The 16,580-nt window shown below is 43.9% G+C and overlaps 1 protein-coding gene across 1 annotated transcript; it reads left to right on the top strand.

Moving 5' to 3' along the window:
• Nucleotides 1–12,528: 12,528 nt before the first annotated feature.
• LOC104590965 (uncharacterized) lies at nt 12,529–14,219 on the top strand. Its single transcript, XM_010249739.3, has one exon. The coding sequence runs from the start codon at nt 13,474–13,476 to the stop codon at nt 13,840–13,842; it is 369 nt and encodes a 122-aa protein (XP_010248041.1). The 5' UTR covers nt 12,529–13,473; the 3' UTR covers nt 13,843–14,219.
• Nucleotides 14,220–16,580: the final 2,361 nt, after the last annotated feature.

Raw genomic sequence — 16,580 nt, 5'->3', positions numbered from 1 at the left:
GAATACATCGCCTCGTCACGCTTTGATGACCTGATGGTGGGCTCGTACAGAAGGGGCTTTAAACTAAGCCGGTGGATGATCCATAATACGTACCCCGAGCTCGATATTAGCGCTATAATCACTTCGCGCATTACTCAGGAGATGGCCAACGCTGCAGACGGTGAACCGGACTCTGAGGATTAGGCAGGTTCTTCGGGTTTTGTTGAAGTGGCTTCTGATGATGACGAAGTGCCTCTGGGCCTGTGAGCTCGATATGTATTTTTTTTTGGAAATGTACACTCCCTTATTTTGCAATGGAATGACTTTTCTTTTGGTTAAGTGTTGGTTGCTCTTTCTCCCGAACTGACCGTATTTGTCGAACTGACCATATGCCCGATCTCTTTTTTGCCCGAGTTACTACACCCGCGCGGCCTGTTTTGGTGTTAATACTTAGCCTCTGAGATGCCGATGCCCCTATTAGTTCGTTGTCAACACTTTGCCTGAGCCTTTGGTTGGCACTTTTTGCCTTTGCTTGCCTATGTCAGGGTTCTTTGTTAGCTTGGCATCCTAGCCCTTAGGCTCTGGTAGTGACTTTGTCCACTTCGCTTGGTGATCTATAGGTAGTATCTTCTTAAGTTAACGACGTTCCACGCTCGGGGTACTTGTTTGCCCTCTAAGGTTTCGAGCTCGTATGCCCCCCCGGGCGCTCTCTTTACTTTGTAGGGCCCTTCCCAATTTGGTCTAAGTTTGCCCACGCCGGGTTCGGGTGCCATGATCTTACGGAGAACCAGGTCATCGACGCGGAAGTTCCGCTTCTTTACTCTGGCATTGTAGTACCAAGCTACTCTTTGCTGGTAAGTTGCTGTCCGGATGTATGCGAGGTCTCTTACCTCGTCCAGTAGGTCGAGGTTGGTACGTAACTCGTCTCCGTTTGTCTGATCGTCATATGCTTCTAGTCGCAGTGTAGGTACTTCGATCTCCGTCGGGATTACCGCTTTAGTGCCGTAGGTGAGGTTAAAGGGGGTCTCTCCCGTGGCGGTTTTTTCTGTAGTTCGGTGAGCCCATAGAACACTTGGTAGCTCGTCCGCCCACAACCCTTTAGCTCGGTCTACTCGCGCTTTGAGTCCGCGGAGGATAGCTCTGTTCATTACTTCTGTTTGACCGTTTGCCTGCGGATGTGCAACGGATGTGAAGTTCTACCGAATTCCCATATCTTGTCACCATTCCTGGAACTTGATATCCTCGAACTGCTTGCCGTTGTCGGAGATCAATACCCGAGGTAACCTGAAGCGACATACTATGTTCTTCCAAAAGAAGTTTTGTATGTTTCGGGCTGTAACTGTTGCCAGAGGTTCAGCTTCTATCCACTTTGTGAAGTAATCTACCGCCACCACTAGGAACTTCCTCCCACATGTTGCTGGCGGGAATGGCCCCAGGAGGTCGATGCCCCAGTGCGCAAAAGGGCCATGGACTGGTGAGGTACTTGAGGTCGGCGGCAGGCTGATGGTGGATATTGGCATGCTTCTGACACTTGTCGCATTTTCTGACGAGCTCGACGGCCTCTGCCTTCATCGTTTGCCAGTAGTACCCTTGTCAAAGTGCCTTTTGGGCGAGGGCCCTCCCTCCCAAGTGTCCACCGCACAGACCTTCATGAGTGTCGCAGAGTACGAGCTCGGCTTCAGTAGGTCACAAGCAACGCAGGTAGGGGAGCGTGTAGGACGGTCAGTACAGCCGTCCGTCTATTATGACGTATTTAGCTGCCTGGTGTTGCACCCTCCTGGTTGCATTGCGGTCCGCAGGGAGGGTTCCATCTAGCAAGAAGCTCGCGAGTGGGTCGATCCAGCTCGGCTCGGCTTCAAGGATGGGAGCGACCTCCTCTGCCCCACCGAGAATGCTAAGCCGAGGTAAGTCCTCTATGTACACGGTTCTCATGGTGTTGTGACTCGTGCTGGCTAACCGGGACAGGGCGTCGGTCTCAGTGTTCTCTGACCTCGGTATTTGCCTGATGAAGTGTGACTGGAAGTTGAGCAGAACCTCCTTTACTTTTGCCAAATTGGCGATCATAGTCAACTCGCGTGCTTCGTATTCACCCGTAACCTGGTTGACCACAAGTTGGGAATCGCTGCAGATAACTATATGTTTTGCTCTTACCTTTTGCGCTAGGTTCAGCCCAGCTATCAATGCCTCATACTCCGCCTCATTGTTGGATGCCGCGAACTCAAAGCGTAGTGCGTATTCCAATTTTGTGCCACCCGAGCTGCGCAGCACTATTCTAGCCCCGCTGCCCTGCTGGTTCAAGGAGCCATCTACGTGAAGGATCCATGGCTCCTCATCCCAGTTCACGTTTGGCCTAACCAAGAGAGATGCCACACTGGCTGCTACTTCACGGGGTTCAGACTCTATTGGCTTGGGAGCTCCGGGCTCACCCGAACTAGGGATCTCGGGCTCAACCGGCCTAGGGACTTCGAGGCTGAACGTGCACTCGGCGATAAAATCTGCCAAGGCTTGGGCCTTAATAGCAGTTCGTGGATTATACTGGAGGTCGTACTCACTGAGCTCGATGGCCCACTTCGTCAGCCGACCGGAAACCTCGGGCTTGAGTAAGACTTACCTCAGAGGTTTGTCAGTCAAGACGATGACAGTGTGAGCTTGGAAATATGGGCAGAGTTTCTGAGCTACAATTACCAGTGCGTATGCTAGTTTTTCTATCTGCGGGTATCTCGTCTCTGCTCCCTGCAGAATTTTACTAACAAAATAGATGGGTCGTTGGACCCGATCTACTTCTTTTAGTAGTACCGAACTGACCACCTCGTCGCTTGCCGAGAGGTACAGTTCTAAGACCTCGCCCTCCTCGAGCCGGGTTAAGATCGGCACACTAGCGAGGTATTTTTTTAGCTCGTCGAACGCGAGCTGGCAGTCTTGGGTCCATTCGAACCCTTTGCCCTTGATCGCTTTAAAGAAAGGCAGGCAGCGGTCTGCCGATTTGGACATGAGGCGGCTTAGAGCGGCTATGCGGCCGTTTAGCCTCTGAACCTCTTTTACTTTTCGGGGTAGTCTCATATCTAGGATGGTCTTTATTTTGTCCGGGTTGGCCTCAATACCGTGCCGGTTGACAATGTACCCTAGGAACTTACCCGAGGTGACACCGAAGACACACTTGTTTGGATTCAGTTTCATGCTGAATTGATGCAGAATTTGGAAGACAGAATCTAAGTCTTGTATTAATTCCTTTGAAAACTGCGTCTTGACGACCATGTCGTCTACATAACATTCTATTTTTCGTGCCAATTAAGGAACGAAACAGCTTATTCACAAGTCTTTGGAAGGTCGCCCCAGCATTCTTCAGTCCGAAGGGTATGACCTTGTAGTAGTACAGGCCGAACTCGGTTATGAAGCTGGTTTTTTCCTCATCGGACTGGTCCATCCTGATTTGGTTGTAGCCCGAGTAGGCGTCCAAGAAGCTTAGCAACTCATGTCCCGAGGTCGCGTCCACTAGACGGTCATTTCTGGGGAGGGGGAAGCAGTCTTTCGGGCAAGCTCGGTTCAGGTCGGTGTAGTCGACGCACATGCGCCACTTGTCGTTTGCCGTTTTCACCAGCACTAGGTTGGCTACTCAGCTCGGGTAATGAACCTCCCTTATGAAGTCTGCTGCGAGGAGCTTTTCGACCTCCTCGTCGACCGCCCTCCAGCGCTCCGGGGCTAAGTTGCGTTTCTTCTGTCTAATGGGTCTGACTACAGGGTCAGTATTAATTTTGTAAGTTATAAGGCTGGGGTCAATACCGGGCACATCGGTCGCAAACCTTGCAAAAATATCTAAATTTTGAAGTAAAAAACTCACCAGTTCAGTTCGTAGAGGTTCCTTGACGGAAGCACCGATCTGTAGCGTTTGAGCCGAGTCCGTAGCCGAAGTTGGGATTGCAACCGTTTCCTCTGTGGGTGAAGCTCGTTCCTCGCCCTGCTCCGTAGGCCGCTCCAGTTCGAGGTCGTCGGCCGCCTTGGTTTTTCCTTTCAGGGCGGCAACATAACACATGCGAGACTCAAGTTGGTCGCCCCGCGCAACCCCCACACCGAAGTCTGTAGGGAACTTCATTGCCAGATAGTAGGTGGAGACCACTGCTCGTAGGATATGCGTAATTGGTCGCCCTATTATGGCATTGTATGGGGAGGGGGTCGCGACCACCAGGAAATCGTGGTTGAGTCTGACCGCACAAGGCCATGTGCCGACTTCCACAGGTACTGTTATTTTCCCGAGGGGCCTGATTTCCTCTCCGTTGAAGCCCACCAGAGGAGTGTTCACGGGATTCAACTCGCTTCTCTGCAACTGCAGCTGGTCAAACGCCGACTTGAAGAGGATGTCTGCCGAGTTGCCCGAATCCACAAGTACGCGTTTGACCTCGAAGTCGCTGATCCTTAGTTTTATGACAAGCGCGTCATCGTGGGGGTAGTGGACCCCTCGCGCATCGTCTTCCGTGAAGAAGATCGGTTCTTCAATCTTTGGCCTCTTTGGAGGGTTCTGTTCTTCTCGGGCTGCTTTGCGAACTGACATCCGGGCCGCTGCCGAAGTTCAACCTGCTACCACCGAACCTCCCACTATCACATGGATTGGTTCCACGAACTGGTCTCTCTTCCGGAGGTTGTCGTTGCAACGGTTCGGCTGGCCTACTGCTGGATTCGGGGGCATCCCTTCCGTGCTCCCCTTGCCGACCTGCCTTATTGTTATTATTATTATTATGATGTACAAAATTTCTCAAGTATCCGCGACGGATGAGTCCCTCTATCTCGTCCCGGAGATTATTACACTGTTCGGTACTATGACCGTGATCTCTATGGAAACTATAGTACAAGTATTTATTTCTCTTGTTTGGGTTCCCCTTTAGGCGAGGTGGCCATTTTACGTATGAGGTGTCTTTGATCGTCATCAAGATCTCGGTTCGCCTCGTGTTTAACGGTGTGTAGTCCGTCCGAGCTGCTAAGGGAGCTCGAAACGGCTGGCTCGGCTTCGTCTCCCGGGCCGGGTTTTTTCTTCTGTCAACTGGGTTGGAGGGCTCGCCTTCCCCCTTCCTTTTCTCGATCCCGCTTTCGGTCCTTTGGTTGATCTCTTCCTCTGTTCTCATGAACTTATCCGCGAGCTTGAGGAATTCGGCCACGGTTGCGGGCTAGTTAGCTATCATGTGCCATTTGAACTCCTTGTGTGTTACTCCTCTCTAGGCCGCCGCGAGCTGCACCACGGGGTCCAATCGCGGTATCTGCAAACACGCGTCATTGAACCGCTTGATGTAGCCCCGGATGGACTCTCCTTCCCTCTGGACTACTCCGAAGATGCTTTCCTCGGTTCTGGGGCACCGCTTGCTGGTAACAAAGTGTGCGGTGAAGACCTGCACGAACTAGGTCCAGGTTCTTATTGACACGGGGGCCAGGTTCCTGTACCAAGTGCGGGCCACCCCCCTGAAGGTGGTGGTGAAGGCCACGCACATGCACGATTCACTGGCCCTGGCTAGGTGCATTTGGGACTGGAAGGCATCGACGTGGTCGTTGGGGTCGAAGGACCCATCATACTTGTCCAAAGGGGGGAGCTTGAAGTCTCTGGGCATGGGGACTGCAAGGATTTCTGATGAGAGGGGGGTAGGAACTAAGAGAATAGGGGCATCTTTTACCTCGTCCGAGCTTGTCTCTTCTTTACCTCTGAGCTCGGGCAGGACACGGATGGCAGTTCGGCGACTTCGCCGGCGCCTTCGTTGCTGAGTGGGCCTAGTGCTGGCGTTGCTGGCCTCTGTGTTGCCGAGCTCGATGGGCCCGGACTGTTGGTAGTCTGCTGCTAAGACGCTGAATCGATTTTCTGTTAGCGGGAGCTCAGACTTGGAGTGCTGAGATACTGACTTGGCAGGCGAGGTTCCCGACCTGCAAGGCGGGGGTGATTTTTCTTTCCCCTCGGCCCAGGGATGAGGCCTGGCTCTTGTGGGGGTTCTGAAGTTGGGAGGCTTCTCCTCGGTGATGGCGTCCACCCTGAGGGGAGGGCTTAACCGGCTTTGGAGCAGGGTGCCGAGGTGGAAGCAGTGGTTGGTTCAGAGGCAGTTGGGGGAACTGCTGCTGATAGTGATACTGAGAGATGTGGTGCAGTAGTTGGTGCTGCTGGAGCTGATGTTGCTGGAATTGTTGCATTTGGGCTTGCATTTCCCGCATGCATTGCATCAGGTCGTCCAACTGGTTCTGGCTGGTCGCCAGGGGGACAACAGTTGGTTCAGTAAAGGTTGTTTCGACAGGGAGAGGAAAGGGAACGTTCATGGCGGGAAGGTTTACGGGCGCCACTGTTTGTGGCGCATTCAGGTTGGGGATCCCATCCACCGAAAGGGGGATGGTGAACTGTCCGATGCACACGACGGGGACTTGAAGTTGTTCCCCGGTGGTGTTCATCTCCGTGCCACATCCGGCATTGCTAGAAGAAGCCATGAGTGTTGGGGATTTTTTGGAAAAAAGAGGTTATGAGAGTTTTAGAGGGAGGCTTTTAGAAGCGGTTCCCACAGATGGCGCCAATTGATGGTGTGCAATCCGGCGGATCCTAGCTGTCAGAGATCTTGCCTCGGGCTAGAGCAGAAGGTGCCTGAAACGAAGGGGAAAGAGAGTAATCTCCAGGGAAGAACCCGGTAAGTATGCTCCGAAGCTCAAATTAGTATTTCTTCAAAGGCAAGATGAAACCAGATGGCGCAAAGTCACATACCTTGTTCTTGGGGTGTAGAGAGCCTTTTATAACCACTTTGTGCACTCACTCCTAAGCTTCTGTCAGGTCGGGTATGATTACTTCTGCGCTTCTGCCAGTTCGGGTGTCATCACCTCTGCTGGGGCAGAACCGCCACTGCTCTCTTTGTCGGAGCCGTCTCTGTAATTGGAGATGGCGGTGGCAGGTGGTCGTTGAGGTGCGGCTATCAAGCGTTAGATCCCAAGTCAGTCAGGTGCGCCGCCCCTGGATACGGACTCCTTCGGTGTCAGGTACGGTGCGGTTTGTTTAGTTCGGCGTCTTGGAGGCGAAGTGCTGGAGTGGTGTGCGAGGTGAAGTCTTGAGTTCAGATAGAGGTGTGGCCCGAACTGCCATGGGGCAGGACAGTTCGGGTTGTTGCCCTTTGTGTTGGTAAGGCTCGGGGTCTAAGGGAGAGCTCGGGCTCCTTACGGGGAGTTCGGGCTCCTTATAGGGAGTTCGGACTGCTGGTTCCTCCTTTCGGAGCTCGCGCCTTAGGCATGCTGTTGTGCCGAGCTGTTGCCTTTGCCACGTGTTGAGTGGTTACGAGGTCGGGCCAAATCTTCCTTCATCAGAAGTGTTTTGCATATTGGCTACCATGGGAAGTTGCTTTTTACCGGTTAGTCGGGCTATATTTTTAGGAACTCCAAAGACTATCATAAGGAAGAAAATATTTGCTTTTCTTTGAATAATTTATCATTTTTAACTTGTCAAATAAAATAAGGGCTTCTAGCAGATAAGGCAATTTTTTGCCCTGAATATTAATAAAAAATAATATTTTTATAAAATAATTAAAATAAGAATTAATATATATATATATATATATATCAATAAAGGGCAGTGATAGTGTTCATCGTCTTCCTCTGCCTTTCTATTCATGCCAGCCGCCGGAGGCTCGAAAAGTCGGAAATACGGTAGGCTCTATGCGAGTCTGGTTCTTCCAACAGAAGAAATAGAGCAGCTCCTTGGAAGGGTTGGCAAAAGGATCTGAACTATCACAGCAACGAAGGCGAGGGCGCATACCACGATGAGTCCGATTGCAAGGTCGCTTAGACCCCTCATCTCCAGCAGCAGTAGTCTGGTTCAATCTCGGGTGTTAGCTGATTCAGAAACTGGCAGACCATATTATATTGGCAACCCAGGTAGATGGACAGGAAGATGGGGTTCATCTACGGATGGGAAGCGAGCCAAACGATGGAAATAATGGTAATAAGTAGAGAAGACAGCACAGGATTGAACCCATAAAACGGCACAAGGGATGCCGAAATCGGTGGCCACGTCCAACGCCCACGGTACAAAAGCATTATTTATGAGACAAGAAACGGGTCGACCCTCTTCAGCTTGTTCCTTGGCAAGACAAGTGAGGAGTCTTTTCCGACGGTCTCAAGTTGATGCAGCAGGCCGTCTATGTCTTGGCGTTTGGAGTCGTCGTCAGCAGGCCATCCGTCAGAGAAGAATTCGAATCTGAGCTGCCCTTGACCTATGGGTGTTGCGCTACTTGTGCCGGGGATGTTGGTGGCTTTTTTCATTATGTGGCCTATGGATTCAGACATTCAGTGGTAGAAAAGGTGACCAAGAGACCTGAAGCCAGCAGTTTGACTAACCTTAGCAGGGGATTGACATGCCCTTGGCCCGGGAAGGAGACCATGACGACGTGAACCATCTTCACTTCTTTGCACTCACCCGCTGGCCGCTGCCAACCTGAGTACTCTTTAGTCTTCACTCTTTACTTTTCATTATCACCTCACAGTGAACAGTGTTACTGTCCATTGACCCGTTGAAATGGCCGGCATGAATAGAAAGGGCAGAGGAAGACGATGAACAGTATCACTGCATATTTTTTCAAAAAAGTTATCTTATTTTATAAAAATATTACTAGGCAAAAAGTTGCCCTTATATGCTATAAATTCATAAAATAATAAGGTTCAGTTTTGAAATAGTACAAATATAAATATATACAATGCAAATATATAAAAAATAATACAAAATATAAGATTTTACACTCTACATATTTGCAATTTTGCATTTGTACTTCTTCTAAATTAAGTCTAAACAACAACTCTACAAACCATTATTAGCCCACTTATTGATAATTTTCAAGAGCTGTAAAGTAGGTTGTACCAGGCTTCGCCTGAACCCTCATGTCATGTCAAGTTGGGGATTTTGAGGCTTGCAAGTCTCCAACACGATACATACACATTATTTTATTGTACTATTTTATTCTAATTTTATTATAATTATTTTTAATTTTATGTCATTATATTATAAACAATTCAATTGTATACATCAAAATTTATATGAAATAAAATTTTAAGATTTTTTTTCAATTTCTTCTCTATCTTGTTAATTTATTTTAACTGTTCATTTTTTTTCTTAAAAAAATTGTGCAAACCGCAACCTGACCAGCCTTGGTCCATGCTGGGCTCCCCTCTTAGGGGATTCATGTCGAAAAAGCATGGCCCACCAAGGCCTATGTGCCGGCATGACATGGCCTATTATAGTGTGGATGACCCGCAAAAGTGGGCTGTGTTGGGTCAGCACGCCCCACATTACACCTTTTCAAGATGGAGTGAGGGACAAAAAAAATCCAAGGACTTCCGAACAGTCACAAAAAAAAAAGAAAATGCATTTTTGTATCAACTAAACTCAAGCGGATGTTGGTTAAAATAAAGCCCCTTATGAGTCTCCGAAGAAAGAAAAAGTTCAAATCTAGGAGAAAAGGTTTTAGCTTCCAAACCTTCCTAATCCAGATTAAAATATCAGAATCCATTGAAGTATTGGCCTCCTTCCACGCTTTTAGATAAAATTGACAAACTGAAAACCAACCATTTGGGTGCCCATTGCAAACAAATCTCTCTTCATGAAAATGATCAAATATGTGAATGTTAAGAATATCCATAATATCCCCGTGAGATAAGTTTAAGCAATGTTTTCAAAATTGGACCGGACCGGAAAATTCAGGAATCAGTGACCGGTTCAGTTTTACATTAAAACTATTGTTTGGCCAAAAACCGTTAATTTGGTCAGCGAATCATTGATCCGGTCAATTGAATCATTGAACTATTCAACCCGGGAATGTTTTTTAAGTTTTTCTTTAATATTTTTATTCTTTTATTAGAACGGGCCATCTATTCAGACCAGACAGTCGGACCATTCAACCCGGGAACTAGACCCAGAACGGTCCCCTGTCCAGTCCAGTTTTAAAAACGTTGAGTTTAAGTTCAAAACTTGATTACTCCATCTTCCTGAATTCTGGTGAATCTGATCAATCAGATCTTTAATTCTCGAAGAGGAGTTTTGACTGGCTGGAGGGCCATTAGGGGCATGAAGTTGGCCTTTAGAATTAATATATTATATCTCCCATACATTAAGATTAGAATTTTTATGAGTTTCAACTAGGGGTGCAATTTGGGTGAATTCGGGTTGGGATTTTGTTAAAATCTTTAAATCGGGTGCCCGGTGATTTTGTCCACTGCATTTGGATATGTAACCTAGCGGTTTTGATAAGAACCACCATCCTTTCTCCTTTCTAAAGCTGATGTTTCATTAGAAGTTAGAACCATCGACAAAGATTTAAATATTGATATGATACGTTTGGGCTTATTGTATCGGTATCAGATTAGGGTGATATAGGATATGTTATGAATGGAAACGTATCATGTAAATTATGTGTAACGGACTGATATGAGTGCGTATTGGCCGATACGTACATGACTCCGAAAGTCTTAAATTCTCCATCAAACCACTTGGCCATGCCATGCATTGTAATATTTAACAAAATAACACAATTTTTATTAATGTCTATCCAAATAAATAAACAATATTTATGTTTAACAACCCCAATTAAAAATTAAAATAAATATTTAAAATTAGTATTTTATAAATAAATAGAATAAATGATCTATCAATTCTATGTTTACATATTTAAATGACAACATATTTATTATTTACAAAAAATAAAAATCTGTTTGCAAAATATTCAAGAATATAATATTAAATTGAATTTATCAAATCCACTAATTTGTATTTATATTAAAAATTGATTTTTAATTTAAAAAATTATACAAATAAAAATTTTAATAATGAAATAATTATTTTAATAACTTAAAATTATGAATTTGCATGTGATATATATCTTAGAAATTTTAACCAATTTTATATATTTTAATTTAAAATTACATATTTGTATATGATAATTTAATTTATATTTGAGAATTTAAAATTTGGTTAACTTTTTTGTTAATGTTAAAATATAAAAATAAAAAATAGAAAATAATTGTTATAATAATTAGGATAAATATAATAAGTGCATCTTGCACTCTTAATTAATGCATTGTATGATATATGTGCATTCTGCTATTAATTATAATATATTTTTATGTGCACAATTAAATATATAGTTCTTATATATTTATACATTATTCATGGTTATTTGATCATAAATTTAGTGTTATTAATGCATTTATGAAATTTGCATGTGTTTTCCAATGTATCCAAGTTTTTCATATTTTTCGTCTATATCCATAAGTTTCCAAAGTGTATATGTATATCCAAGTTGTTTGATATGATACTCGATACTGACACTTTAATCATTGCATGTAGATGGTTGGACCAAGCCCCTAAGGTGATGCTTTTTGTGTTTTTAAGCCGGCGATCATGAGCTAGCTAGGCCAGTAGTGCCTAAGTTGACCATGGCCAAACCGCCAGCTCAGGTCTAAAATGGGATTAAAATTAAACCATTAAAACCCAAGTATTTGCTTCTTAAAAGCTTTTGAGTTTTTATCATGGTTTTTAAAAAATGAACCGAACAGGGGTTCGGTTACCGGTTCGAACGGTCGGACCGTTCTAACAAAAAAATTAAAAATTAAAAAATAGTCAAAATCATCCGAATAATTAACCGGCTGGTTCAGCGATTTGCCTACCAAAATCAATGGTTTTGGAGGAAAACGAAACCGGTTCCCGGTTTTTCCAATCCGACCATCCGATCCGGTCCGTTTTTGAAAACCATACTTTTTATTAGATCTCCAAGCCAACTTAAAAAGAGGATCACGTACCAACAAAATACGTTTCAACATTCTACCAATATATCTGACACCATACATCTCATTCATGGCGGATCCCACTTTTATGGTGGGCCCCTGTTTTGTAGCGAAAAATATGCGATATCAAATGTTGTTGGTAGGGTGTTGGAACTTGTTTCGTCAATCAAATGGTTAGGGCTAAAGAAAACGATTGAAAAATCAATCAGATGGTCAGGGCTAGGTGTAATGTAGGGACCCACCATACTCCGTGTACAATCCAGCCTTCCATCCAAAACAATCTCCGGGCCCACCATGACGTAAGCCGCGTAACAGATGATGTTGGAATGGGTGCGATCCAGCTCCCGTACCACTTTATCTCAACAGTTCAGTCAAAGCAACAGAGAACGGGAAATGAGAGAAAATAGGAAACCAATAGAAAATCTCCACGTGGAACCGCAGCGAAAAGACTTGGCATCATGATCCATCCACCTACTCATCAGGGGTGAAGTACGTCACATCAGTTCTTAATTTCTGAATTCTGACCCAAATGTCCACTGCCAGCTCATCTGTCGCTCCCCCCTTTATCTCATTTTTAATTCCGTGAAATAAGAAATTTCAGACCCTTCTTTATAGCAGGCCTACCATCTAAAATAGGATTTTATGATTGCAGCCGTTTGATTATAACCTTATGTCTTTTTAATAATAAAGGATTCCAATTTAACGATTATAAAAAGCAAAGTTCCTATATTTCTTACATTGTGTATATCCTCTCCGTATTTCTAGAACCTTTCACGGTTCCCACACGAATTTCCATGTTCTGCTGGCTGTCTGGCTTTCTTTTATTCTTTTTTTTTTTAATTCCAAGTTTCCAACAATTTATCGATAAATCTCCCATCCGAATTTCTTCCGTTCATAATTTCACACAAAAATCCAATCTTCACTCTCAGAAAATCTCTCTCTCTCTTTGTGGAGTGCCTTTATTGGAGGAAGAGGGGTTTTGTCATTTATGAAGAGACCATACGTCTTCGATTCCATTTGGTTTGTCTTCTTCGGAGGACGGAGCAGAGAAACGTAGCCAGACGAACCATCAAAACTTCGGCCGATCGATCGTCCAAGACTTCCGGCGAAAATCTACTGGAAAGTTATAAACGCACCGGAGTGTGACGGTTAAAGTTATAAACCTGGCTAAGAAAAATTTGTTTTGATTGCCCTCTTGCGGTAACGGAAGCGGTTTCTTATCGCTGAAGGATTCTTCTTGATTCCTAATATTTCGATTTTCTGATCTTTATCCGATAAGATTCGTGTCGTCTGATTGTGTTTGCCTTTGATTCAAATCGGCTTCTCAAATTTATGAAAGTCTTGTTTCTTGGAGACCCCTTGGGGAAAATTTTTACAGGATCAAGGAGAGTTCTTTTGCGATTCTCTGCTGTTGCAATTTTTTAAAGGGAATTGGATTATTGGAGAATCATTCGCACATCTGGATGGTTTTTGGGAACTATTCTGCCGCCTGAATTCGAAGAAATTAGCGTGCAAACAAGAAAGAAAACAAACAAGTATTTGAAAGTAAAGATTGAATCTTTTATTATTTTAATATTCTTTTGAATTTCGAAACATCTGCAACCGAAGATCTCTGTTTCCTCCGCTACTGAAAAGTGGCGTCTCTCGTTCAATCTTCGCTCTCTTTCACTGGCTCCGGTGAACAGTCGTTATCTTCTTTCAGCGAATCATTGTTCCATTCCGTCAATGCCGAACGGCCGGTGCGCAGAGATAGCCGGCAGGACGGCTGCCGATTGTGCTGTAATATGCTGCTGCTGCCCATGCGGTCTCGTGAACCTGCTTGTCCTCGCCGTCTACAAGGTACCAACTGGGCTATGCCGGAGAGCGTTGAGGAAGCACAAGAAGCTGAAGCAACGGCGGCGGTGCTCCTGCGGCCGCGACGAAACCGAGATGCAGATACATCGCGTTTCATTCGAAACGTTGGTAGCCGATAATTCGGAGAACTCTGAACTGATTGACGATAGAGAGGTTGGGCAGTTGGAGAAGGAAATGTTGGAGAGGTTCCACAATACCGGGTTCTGGAGGAGTCCTTCACAGACTTCACAGCGGGAATAGTAACGGTAAATAACGGTAAAAGTAACTGTCGCTCGATCCTTCATTTCCTTCTCCTTGTACACTCCGGCGATGGGTTGGTGAAACAAGAACAAAGGTTTGAATTTGATTGCTTGAACAAAAAACAAATTAACTTTTTAGTGTTTGATTGCTTCAACCAAGAACAATAGTCGCAAGTAATGATTGATGGGTTTCTTGGGTGGATGTGAACGGGTGTGATATTACATGTGTTGACATTGATTTGTTCCAGAGCCTTCAATCCCATAGTTCTGAGGATCCAAACACGTTTCTTTGATTCATTTGATTAATGGGTTAATTCGCGTGATGTTATTCCATTGTTATCGTGGATTTTGATTCAAGGAAATAAGGAATAATATAATACATTAGGGTTTTCAAGTTTGGATTAAGAACTGGAATGGGTTGAAGTTGAACAGTCTAGGGTCTCTCTCTCTCTCTCTCTCTCTCTAAAGCACTTCTGCACTTGACCAAGAGAGTTGGGCCACACGGAAAGTGCAGCTTATGAAAGAGTTGCCCCTTCATGATTGAGCTGTTCTGTTGTCTGATTTGAGTTTTAAACTCACTAGTTGAATTGCCTAGCACTATAGTTTATATTACTTTATACTGTGATTGATTCTTCATTCAACCTCAATTCAAACATCTTAATTTTATTAAATCTCAAAAAATTATAAACCAATGAACTTCTGTATAGTTGACTGGAGGAATTCTTTTTTTTTTTTTTTGTTTTTTTTGTCGGATCAGTAAATCCAATATTTTTGAAAGATGGAAGTAGCCCTACCTACCAAAAGACTTTTTTTTGGGGGTGAGAAATCAATGATTAACCTCTCCAGACCCCTGAAAATAACTGATGAGGAAATGGTTTTTATAAATTGAATCCACCAACCAAGCACCCACTAAGATTTGTGGGTCAGGCTTCAACTGAGGCAAGCTATTGGCCTCTCCCTCTGTGCTGTGATCATGAGTACTGCAACTTCATCACATAGACCCATCCAATGATCCCAGGTGCACAGGTGGCTTGGATGTATAGGATGAGTATAAGCCATGGGAGTCGACACAGTGCAGTAAAGACATGCTCACGCCAGGACAGATTGACTAGAAGAACTCTGGCCTGAGATGTCCTCTTTTGTATGGTTAGCCATAGAACTGATGATGACATGTGAACTCGCATGGAGTAAATAAACATAGCGCTTGAGTGCTGGATTTAGTGATTTACAATTCTGTCGCTTTCTGTCTCATGCATGGACCCATATTGTTTGTAGTGAGAGATCACTTTGGTTCACTGGAAGACATTTCATTTGCTATCCCAGTTATATTTTTTTGGGGTTTTGTGCAACACTGCAACAATGTTTTTACAAGTTTTGTATCTATTATCACCATGTACAGTTTCGTATTGTTGTATTCATTGGCATACATTTTTCTAGCCTCTTGCTTTGTTAAATTCAACTATCGTATCAACATGATGCCTCATTTCTTAAAGAGGTCATTCAAGCTCCCTCACAACATCATAGAAGACATTGACAAAGCTCAGAGAAAATTTCTGTGGACTAATTCAAGCGACAAAAAGGTCATCATTCATGGCCTCATTGGAAGGACACTTGAAAGTTTTGTATCCAATGCATCTATACATATTCAAAATGAATTTATCTTTAAACAAATTCATAATGAAACCAAAGAGAAGAATATAGAATTTGTCCAAGTTTGACAAACTTTCAGGTGTGTGAAGGATGAAAATCTTATAAGGAAACACAAGATTCGTCCCTTGAAACAAGACCCAAATTTCATCCAACTTTTGAAGCCAACCTGAAGTGAAACATAAACAGAAACACTCACCCAACGACTTGACAATGGCGGACCTCATCATAGATTCATAATGCTAGCTAGTAGCTATAAATGTCTTCGAAAAACCAAAAACCAAATTTTGATTTACACTTTCAAAGAGGAAGAAAGGCTTTCATTTTCCTCAAGCTAGAATGACAATCTCAACCCTTTTCAAGTCAGACCCCAAAAAATGAAGACAGCTTATATATATTTATCTATTATTGAATGAAAACTGAACAGACTTTTAGTTGTAATGGATGCAAATACAAATTCCAATAAAGCATATGCCTTTTACTAACAAAAGCCCTCTTGAATGCAAATTTACTTCTTTTTTATTGATGCACTTTTACATCTTATTATCAATATAAATATGTATTGATCTGTCATTTGTCAATGCAAAAATGTAATGTTGTCAAACATAGGCAAAAATGAACTAGAGTATAAATTTACCCTAAACTGGGATATACACTCTATTTGCATTGCTTCCAAACACAGCCTAAGTTTGTATTATCTTTTTTTTTATTTTGGGCAGATATGGAAATCAATTGTTGTGAACCATTAAAAAGTGGTTACTAACACTTGTTAAGGGCATTTTTGGAGTTGAAATGCATTTTAAGAGGTCACATGACTATTGTTAGATGGAAATATGGATAGGTGGTTATTGACAGAGGGTGGATTAAGTAAAGCTGTGGGAAAGTACAGGGGGTGTTTTAGTAATACACAAACTACAGGGGTGTTTTAGTAAATACATGAAACTATAGGATATGTCTTAGTAAATGACCCAATTATATGTGTGTGTGTTTATTCTACTTCTTACTAGAACTATAAAGCCCAAATAAAAGAATTTCAAATCTGAGAAACCCATCTAAGACCAAGAAAGCCCACCTGAGCCTACCAAGCCCAAC

This window comes from Nelumbo nucifera, chromosome 6, assembly GCF_055504915.1.
Source record: "Nelumbo nucifera cultivar China Antique chromosome 6, China Antique-T2T, whole genome shotgun sequence".
In the NCBI taxonomy this organism is placed as follows: domain Eukaryota; kingdom Viridiplantae; phylum Streptophyta; class Magnoliopsida; order Proteales; family Nelumbonaceae; genus Nelumbo; species Nelumbo nucifera.
This window is presented reverse-complemented; position numbering and strand designations above follow the sequence as displayed.